General features: G+C 43.6%; 1 protein-coding gene across 1 annotated transcript in view; it reads left to right on the top strand.

Annotated features, from left to right (window-relative positions):
- LOC119595447 (fibroblast growth factor receptor-like 1) overlaps window positions 1-10,000 on the top strand; it is a 117,156-nt gene that overhangs the window by 54,759 nt on the left and 52,397 nt on the right. The window contains exon 2 of the mRNA XM_037944567.1: window positions 2,485-2,565. Within this exon, the coding sequence (XP_037800495.1) occupies window positions 2,485-2,565 (81 nt within the window). The remainder of the gene's footprint in view (window positions 1-2,484; window positions 2,566-10,000) is intronic.

Here is a 10,000-nt window from a genome sequence, read left to right as displayed (position 1 = left end):
GTTGACAATGCAAAGTGTCTTCCTCTCTCCGAGTCTTTTCTCTATGGTGGGAACCTTTGAAGTCACGTGTTCATCGTCTCCCAGGTCAAGAGAGTATTAGAAACAGTCTTTTGATATCAAAGGGAAAGTGAGAAGTGCGATCACACCAAAGCCTTTCCTCTCTCGCCTTGTCTGTCTGTCTGTCGGTCGGTCGGTCTGTTTGTTCGCTTGCCTTCCTCGTGTGGCTTGTTTGCTATGGTTTGAGTCGTTTGGCACGTCACCTTGTTTGGATTCACCTCGATGGGTCTTAATAAGTCAGAATATTGAAATATCTAGAACGATTTTGGACCTGAAGTACTTTCGAATTAATGTCGCAATACACCCCTCGGGTCTTACCAGAGTAAATAATCGGTATTTACGTCGGGAAAATGGTCCTCCTCTTTCAGGCTTTTGTGTCGAAGGAGATTTTTTTACATAATGGCTTTCGCTAAGCATCAAAGGCACCTTTTCTCTCTCTCTCTCTCTCTCTCTCTCTCTCTCTCTCTCTCTCTCTCTCTCTCTCTCTCTCTCTCTCTCTCTCTCTCTCTCTCTCTCTCTCTCTCTCTCTTTGTGGCTTCAACAGACAGAGTTCCGAGTGGGTTAAAGTGTTGCAGTCGAGGAGATACAGAGGCTGGGAGACAGGAGGTAATATTGGCGCTGGGGATGGGTGACTTGGCGCTGGGGATGGGTGACTTGGCGCTGGGGATGGGTGACTTGGCGCTGGGGATGGGTGACTTGGCGCTGGGGATGGGTGACTTGGCGGTGACAGTGTAGTAGCGATGGTGAGGGATGGCTGTATGGTGTGGATGGTGATGGTGGATGAGGGGGATGATAGTGAAGATGGTGGAAGGGGTGATGAGTTGATGACGATGGGTTGCCGGAGGTAAACGCTCAGAATGAAAAGGAAAAAGGAGAGGAAGAGATAGATAGACAGACAGAAAATGGGCGAAGGGGGGCAGGTAAGAAAAGAAAGAAAAAAACGTCTAAAGAGAACAGGAGGGAAATGTCAGCATCGCTTCCCACACTCTTTTTACACTACTGCTCCCTCCTCTTTATCACCCTTCTCCCTATCCCCTTCCTCTTTTCCGTCCCTCTTCTCCTTCTTCCCCTTTCTCTACCAGTTCTTTTCCCTTTACCCCGTCCTCTCCTTCCTTTTTATTCTTCTCTTCCTCTCCTCTCCTCCTCTCTTCCTTTCCTCCTCCTCCTTCCCCTTTCACTCTTCCCTTCTTTATTCTCTCCTCCATCTCTCCTTCTCTTTCTCTGTCCTTCCTTCCTATCCGTCCATTCTCTTCCCCCCCCCCTCTCCCCTCCTTCCCCATTACCTCTCTCCCTCCCTCCCCTTTACCTCCCCCTTGCCTCTCCCCCTCCCTCCCCATTACCTCCCCCTCCCTCCCCATTGCCTCTCCCCCTCCCTCCCCATTACCTCCCCCTCCCTCCCCATTGCCTCCCCCTCCCTCCCCATTGCTTCTCCCCCTCCCTCCCCCTTGCTTCTCCCCCTCCCTCCCCATTGCCTCTCCCCCTCCTTCCCCCTTGCCTCCCCCCCCCCCGTGTATCCCTCATTGTGACTGCCTCAAGTGAACACGGTGCCTACAAGAAACAATGGCACTGGGCCGCTGCATCACCTTCCCCGCTGCCTCGGCCTCTCACACGCCAGGTCCTATGTGGTCGCCTTCTTCTGTTCTTCTTCTTCGTCGCCTCTTTCTCTCCCTTTCCCTCCCATCCGTTTATCATCCTTTTTTGTCGGTCTTTCGTTTTTGTTCTTCCTCTTTCTTCTCTCTCACTTCTCTCTCTCTCTCTCTCTCTCTCTCTCTCTCTCTCTCTCTCTCTCTCTCTCTCTCTCTCTCTCTCTCTCTCTCTCTCTCTCTCTCTCTCTCTCTCTCTCTCTCTCTCTCTCTTTCCCTTTCGTTTCATCTTTTATTCATTCTCTTCTTCTCTTCTTATACTTCTTTATTCATGTCTCACACATTTTCCTTTTATGTGTCACTTTCTCGTGGGCTTTATATACACGTATATATATACTACATTTGTTTATATTTCTTGTTAAGAATGAAGCATCCCTGACATATCATATTGACATGTAATTATTAAAAACTAGCTAGCATATCTAGTTACTAGGATACTTTTAATTTCTTTTACTGTAAATTGTTTTGATGAATAATAACTGGCTTGGCATTTCCTTTTCGTTTTAAAAATTCTGTTGCTTCCTCTTCACTGTGTGTTTTAGCGTTTCTTGTATGTCTTTTATTTATTATTATTATCATTATTATTATTATTATTATTATTTTTATTATTATTATTATTATCATTATTATTATTATTATTATTATTTCTTTATTTCTTAATGTTATGGATCATTGTACATCATTAGTCAGTATTATTATCATTATTATTGCTGATATAATTTTCGTAGTGTTATTGTTGTTATTAATATTATTAGTATTCATATTGTTTTCCCCATCTTCACAGGGTCATTACGGACTTCCTTGTGGGCGTGGGTCGTCATATGGGCGCTCATCCCCCCATGGGTGTGTGGCGGGGGCATTAAAGGTACGTGGGTCTTCCTAAGTTTGTTGTTTAGTTCATAAAAAAAAAAAAAAAAAAAAAAAAATATAACATTTTTTTTTTTTTTTTTTTTGGTGGAAAGTTGGGTATAAAGTAGAGGTTTCGTTTCTTTTCCGTGTAGTAGGGAAAGTTACAGTGATAATGATGTTGATAGTGATAATGTGTACGCAGTGGTAATCATGATAGTAGTAATAATGATAATAACAGCTATGGTAATCATGCTAATGATAATGATTGTGATGATAACAAGCAAGAATGAGATAAATGACAAGTATAATAGTAACAATTATACCATCAAATATAGTAATTATATTGATTCTAGTAATGATAATGACGACACTGGTCATTAAGAGAATGATAATCGTCATTATAATAATGATAATAGCAATGATAATGATAACGTCAACCGTAAATTATACGGATCATGGTGGTTATGATAACAAGGTAATATATGCTTTAGTAACATTCGTACATTTAAGGAATTGTTTTCTGCAACAGGGTCTTATCACGAACGAAATTTTCAAAGATTCCGGTGATGTGCAATTGAACACATAAGAGGTAAGGGTGACATTGTTGACACAGTGAATTTCCATTGCAAATAAAAACTGTCATCCAGCGGAAGCCGGATAGAAAGATTGATATACACATATTTATGGATATTCAACAAAACACTGAATTGCAAAAACGACGTGCAGTCACCTTGACCTCAACATCATCGCCGGCAACATCAACACTGACGTCATCGTTAACAGCTATAGGAATGACATAATCAAAATTAACATCCACGTAAATTGAGAATCAACATCAACAGCCCCTATGCTACATCTCCCCTCCCCCCTCATCATTCCCCCCACCCAATTCCCCATCCTTCCTCCCCAACATCAACATCAACATCATCATCATCATCATCACATCAACATCATCATCAACATCAACATCAACACACTCATCATCACTCAACATCAACACAACACCACACCACACATCAACATCAACATCAACATCACACATCAAACAACATCACACACCACACACAGCAACATCACACAACATCAACATCAACCAACCATCATCAGACTACGCAGTATCAAGCCAAAAACATCAAAACACAACACAAACACACAGTATTCTAATCAGCATCAATAACATACGGAGCAGTTATAAAGCAACAGTGACACAGGAGACGAAAACAACCAAACTTATTACGTCAAACATCAATAATAACAGGAGAGAGTAAGTCAGACGAGTCAAGGAACGAAGCAGTTTGAAGCATTCTTTAATGAACGAGTAAAAGGTCAACGTTAGGAAAAGTAAGGTAAAGTGGAATTAAGAAGAGAGATTATGATAAGTTGATGAGGAGAGAGAGAAGATGTGGAGAGAGAGTTAGGAAGAAGGCAAGGAGAGAATGTAGAGAAGTTAAAGCGATGCAGAGAAAATGTGAATGGGAGAGAGAGAGAGAGAGAGAGTGAGAGAAAGAGTGAGAGAGAGAGAGATAGAGAGAGAGAGAGAGAGAAGGAGATATGAGAGAGAGACAAGAAATGGTTTTATTGCTATCCCTGCTTCGCGTCCACACCCAAAATAACGTAGGCTGCTTGCAAATCATTCTTGCAAGATATAGTGAAGAGAGTCACGAAGTGGAATGTCTTCTCGTCCTCCTCTCCATCTGCTCTTTTCTTCGTTTTCCCATTATTTTTTTTTTTCTTATTATTACTATTATACATGTTTTATTGTTACATTTTAATTTTTGTTAAAGTTGCTATTATCTTTTTTCTATTATAATAATGTATACATTATTATGATTGTTATATTATTATTATTATCATAATTGTTATATTACAATTATCATAACTGTTATATTATTATCACACTTGTTATATTATTATTATCATAATTGTTATGGATATTTTCTCTCCTCTTCTCATCTTCTTACTCTTCATTCCCTTACTTCTCCTCTCCCTTCAGCTCTTCCTTTTCTCCTCAAAGTCATTTTCTTTGCCTCTCCCTCCTCCTTCATTTTAATACCTTCGTAAGCATTCCTGTGAATAACCTTTTCGCGCCTCGTCATTTTCTCTCACACTTCCTTTTCTCATTGACTTTATCAGTTCGCTCTTTCATGCCAGCTTCTTGCCTCTCTTTATTCATTTTCTTCGAACTCCTTATTTCTTCCAGGAATTGTGTGACCTGTCTCTTGTTGCCTCTTTCGCTCTAGTGTCATTCGTACTCATTTCGCCAAACAGTCGATTGTCACGTCACTATCCAATCTCATCTACTTACCTGCCAACTTATTTACCTACTTTTGAACGAACCCCTACCTATCTACCCCCAATACCTACCTGCTGTCCCAATCCGCTCTCCTGTCCTCCTCGACTTGCATTCAATACTATTGCAACGGCGCCCCGTACCATAAAAGTGAAGTCTCGTGCAACAACTGTTCTCGAAGGATCAATATGTTCAATGTGTCACCAAGTTTAAAATGTGTAATTGGCAAAGCGTGAAGAAAGAGGGGTCACTGAACAGTCTTGTTTACACATGGCGAGGGGGACACGAATCTATAATGCATGTTTATACGTCCCCCAAAAAAAGAGAGAGAAGAAAAGCCATTGTGCCTGAGTTAGGTGGGCGTTGCATACATAATACCGAAAAAGAGGGTAGAGTTTTCGAAAATGTTCTCGAAGAGATGTTATTCAAGCTGATTCATTCAATTATTCACCGGATATGATGACCTGCACGGGTGTGTATTGATCAGTTTGCCGAAATGACTGTTGTAACTGCTAGACGGAAGAGCCTGCATTCACATTATGGGAATTTTTGCAATGGCGAGCGACTGTCACGAGGAAATATATATACTTTTGCAATGTCCATTTGTCATTTTTGTGTGCGTGTGTCAACTGCTGGTCGCCATAGTGAGCGAGGTGATAGTGACGAGTAATGCTATAGTGCTGAAGTCACAGTGAGGACAGTAAATACACTGTGATAGTGACGTGATGGCGCGATGGTGAGGACACTGAATAAGGCGATGCAGTTCAGGCAGACGTTTGATATTATTTCGTTGTGATTAATCATGAAGTCGTCTATTTGACATTTGTTAATGACGTCTGGGCAATTAATCTTTTTAACGATGTAGACATTTTCTTGCGAGTGTGGGTGGAATAAATAGTTAAAGAAGTGTTAAATGAGAGAGAGGGAGAGGAAAGAGAGAGAGAGAGAGAAACAGAGAAACAGAGAAGGGAAGTATTCTAATTACAAATACAGAAGCAAGAGAAAGTTAAAGAAACAAGGAAAGAAAGTTAGAGAAGGGAAGTAAAAATATTAGGAGAGCGGGAAGAGAAGGGGAAGAAGGAGATAAAGAGAGGAACGAGAAAGACAGGAGAGGGAGGAGGGTTTGATAGAAAAGAAACAGAATGGGGTGAGAAGGAGAGCGAAAGAAAGGGGATGGATGTCGTGACGTCACACTGTCCACGATGACCTTTGCTGAGCTTTGAGTATTAATCAATATGTAATCATCATTATGACTTTATTTATTCACTTATCATTTAATTCCTCCCATTCCTTCTCTCCCTTCGTCTCCCTCCCTCATCCTCGCCCTCTCTTCCTATCCCTCCTTCATCCTTGCTCTCTCGCTCCTCCTCCCTCCATACTGTTCCTCTTCCTTCTTCTCATCCTGCTATCTCCACCATCCTCTTTGCATCCCTCTTCGTAAATGGAACTTTGTCAAATTTTCACGTAATAATGTTATCATTCGGGTAAAGATGAGGGAATGAGAGTATGAGGTAAGGAAATGAGAGTATGAGGTAAGGAGATGAGGGAATGAGAGTATGAGGTAAGGAGATGAGGGAATGAGAGTATGAGGTAAGATGAGGGAATGAGGAGGAGAGGAAACAAGGAAAGTGATGGAGGTCGGTTAGTGTAGGTGGAAGGAAAACAAACGTGTGCATAAGGAACTCATATATACAGTGTGTGTGAGTGAGTGAGTTTGAGAGAGAGAGAGAGAGGAAGGGAGAGGGATGAGAGAGAGAGAAAGAGGAGAGAGAGAAGAGATAGAGAGAGAGAGAGAGAAGAAAGAGGAAGGGGGAGAGAGAGAGGAGATAACACAGCTTGGACAATTGTATAGGGTGAGCAGTCAACGGCATGACGGAAGGAAGATGTTTAACGAAAAGGGAGAAGAGTACAGTATGATACGGGAAAAAGTAGCTAACGAAGATAAAGATAAAAAGAGAGATATGACGAGTGGGGGACATGAGGAACGTAAAATAATATGCAGTTAGTAAAGGAAGGAGGAGATGATAATAACGCTGATATGGTTGAGTAAAAGTCTAGACGGACAACGGGCCAAAACGCAGAGCGCAAGAGGCCTCAAAACTACTAGTCACACCCGCGACATGCAACTGAATTACACAACTCAGGAATCCAATCCACCAACCTACAATCACTTACGACCGCACACAACTGACAAGAACTAGAATGCACACCTAGCAAATCAATAGCCCCCAGAGAGATCAAGATCCACTCCGATTCACATAATCCATCCCCCACGACCCATACTCCCATCCCCCTCCACAGACTCGACACCCCACCCCTATACTTCTCGGGAAATCATAAGTGAGTCTACCCTAGGCTGATCACATGTGGAATAGAGGTTGAGTAAGAAATGCCGGAAGAAGTGAGAGGAAGATAGGAGTAATTAAGGACTGTCCATTGTCTCTCACCGTCTCATGTGATAGCATATAAAGATATTGTGTATAGAATAATAGGTATGATGTATCAGTAATAGGAATGAGTATAGGTAAGGAGTGGGAATTGAGAGTATTGAGGTTAAGGGAATGAGGGAATGAGAGTATGAGGTAAGGAATGAGGGAATGAGAGTATGAGGTAAGGAGATGAGGGAATGAGAGTATGAGGTAAGGAAATGAGGGAATGAGAGTATGAGGTAAGGAAATGAGGGAATGAGAGTATGAGGTAAGGAGATGAGGAATGAGACCATGAAGTGGAGAGATGAGAGTGAGAGAGAGAGAGAGAGAAGAGAGAGAGAGAAGAGGAGAAGAGAAAGAGAGAGAGAGAGAGAGAGATAACACAGCTTGGAACATATTTTTTTCATATCCGGCAGCAACGCATGACTGAAGAGCAATGTTTTACACAAAAGGGACGAACCACGTCATATTAACGGGATATAGCTACTCGACAGATACAGATAGACAGAAGATAGATATAGACAGTGGGTGGACACTGAACGTAAATATATGCCGTTCTGTTCCCGGAAGAAAGATATGAAACTCAACGCTTTGTATCTGGTCTTACGTTACAATCCCTCGCCCCCCCCCCCCCGCCCAAACGCACCCCCAAGCCCCTCCACCACTCCCACTCCCCCACCCCCTCCACCACTCCCACTCCCCCACCCCCTCCACCACTCCCACTCCCCCAACCCCTCCACCACTCCCACTCCCCCACCCCCTCCACCACTCCCACTCCCCACCCCCTCCACCACTCCCACTCCCCCCCCCTCCACCACTCCCACTCCCCCCCCCCCCCTTAATACTTCCTCGGCGAAAATCCTAAGTGAGTCCTAACCCAGGCGAGTCAACGATGTGCTGCTAAGAGGTTGTAATAAAAATGCCGGAAGAAGCGAGAGAAAGATTAGGGAGATTAAACTTGTTCTCTTTCTCTCTCTCTCTCACTCTTTCTCTTTATTATTTTTTATTTTTGTTATTTTTATTTTCTCTCTCTCTTTCTTTCTCTCTCTCTCTCTCTCTCTCTCTCTCTCTCTATTCTCTATCTATCTATCTCTTTCTCTCTTATTCTTTCTGTATCACTTTTTCACTCCCACTCTTTTCCTCTCTTTTTTACCTTCTTCCTTACAATCTCTCCCTCCACCACCTTTCCCCCCCCCCTCTCTCTCTTTCTCCCTCTCCCTCTCTCATTCTCTCCCTCTCCCTCTCCCTCTCCCTCTCCCTCCATCCCTTTCTCCCTCTCCCTCTCCCTCCCTCCCTCCTCCTTCTTTCCTTCTCCTTCTCTTTCTCATCTTTTTCAAACCTCATTGTTTCTAGAGCCATTATAAAACATTTAGTGGTTATCGCGGACGCCGGGTGGAGGATGGTGGACCTTAAGACACGATAATCCGGACATTTTGCAAAGGATTCCAACAAAACACATAATCTTGTGCCGAGGCGTCCACTGCCGGGGTCATTTAGGAGAGAGAGAGGGGGGGGGGAGGGGCAGGGAGAGGCGTTTAATTATTTTATTTAATGGTATTTATCATTTGGTGATGTTCGTTTGTTTTATTGTGTGCCTTGTTCGATCGTTTTTTTTTGATGATTCTGGAGTTTGTCAATTTTTTTTATTGCTTTCGTATGGTTTTAGATATTGTTTGAATTTTCGTTTTTATTTTCATTGCTGGTTTTGATCTAGTGGTTTTTAGTTTTCTCTCTCTCTCTGACTCTCTCTCTCTCTCTCTCTCTCTCTCTCTCTCTCTCTCTCTCTCTCTCTCTCTCTCTCTCTCTCGCACACACATACACACTCACAGACACACACACACACACACACTCTTAACCCTTTCCTCCCCTCCCTCCAATCACAAGGACCCTCCTCCCTCCCTCCTCCCTTCCTACGTACGTTACTAATGACGCCGATTCTTCACTCGAGCCACAAACTTTGGGGAAAAAAAGAGCAAAAAAACAGAACAAGTTACGTCACCTCTGTGGGACCCCATCGAACCTGCTGCGTCCACGTCCAGCGCCGCCGTCTGAGGTTCAACGCTGATGGGGTGAACTAATCTCCAACTCCCATCGTAAATACCACCTCCAACACCCATAAACCGCTTTCTTTCTCCACCCCCCCTCCCCCAGTACGCCCCCATTCCGTTCTCCTCCATTCCCCTTTCTCGCCTTTTTTTTTCTTTCTTTCTCTCCTCTCTTTTCGGGTCCTCTTTCTTCTACTCTCTCTCCTCTCCCATTCACTGGTAGCTGTTTTCGTTTTCTTCCATTTCCTCCACTACCTTTTCCTTTTTTCCCATGGCTTTCTACTCCTCTCCCCTCTTCTCTCATCCTCTTCTCCTTCCCCTTTCCTTCCTTATATCTTTCTGTCCCCCTCCCATCTCCTGTCTTCCCCTATCTCGCATCCCCTTCTCCCCTCCCCCCCAATCCTCTCCTCTCCCTTCTCCCTTCTTTTCCTTCCCCCAATTCTCCTCTCCTCTTTTCTCCCTTTCCCTCTCCCCCTCCCCTCTCCTTTCACTCCCTTAACCCTCCTCTCCCCATTCACCTCTTCTCCCCACTCCCTTCTCTCTTTTCTCCCCTCTCCTTCCATTCCTTTCTCCTCCTCTCCCCACTCATCTCCCCTCCCCTCTCCCTCCCCCCTCCCCCCCTGTACTCCAATAAAAATGGACGTTCAGAGCCATTACGAAGGCGTCGACGCGGCCTCCTGAGATTGC

This window comes from Penaeus monodon, chromosome 36 (assembly GCF_015228065.2).
Source record: "Penaeus monodon isolate SGIC_2016 chromosome 36, NSTDA_Pmon_1, whole genome shotgun sequence".
Lineage (NCBI taxonomy): Eukaryota > Metazoa > Arthropoda > Malacostraca > Decapoda > Penaeidae > Penaeus > Penaeus monodon.
The sequence above is the reverse complement of the archived record's forward strand: the minus strand, read 5'-3'. Positions and strand labels throughout refer to the sequence as shown.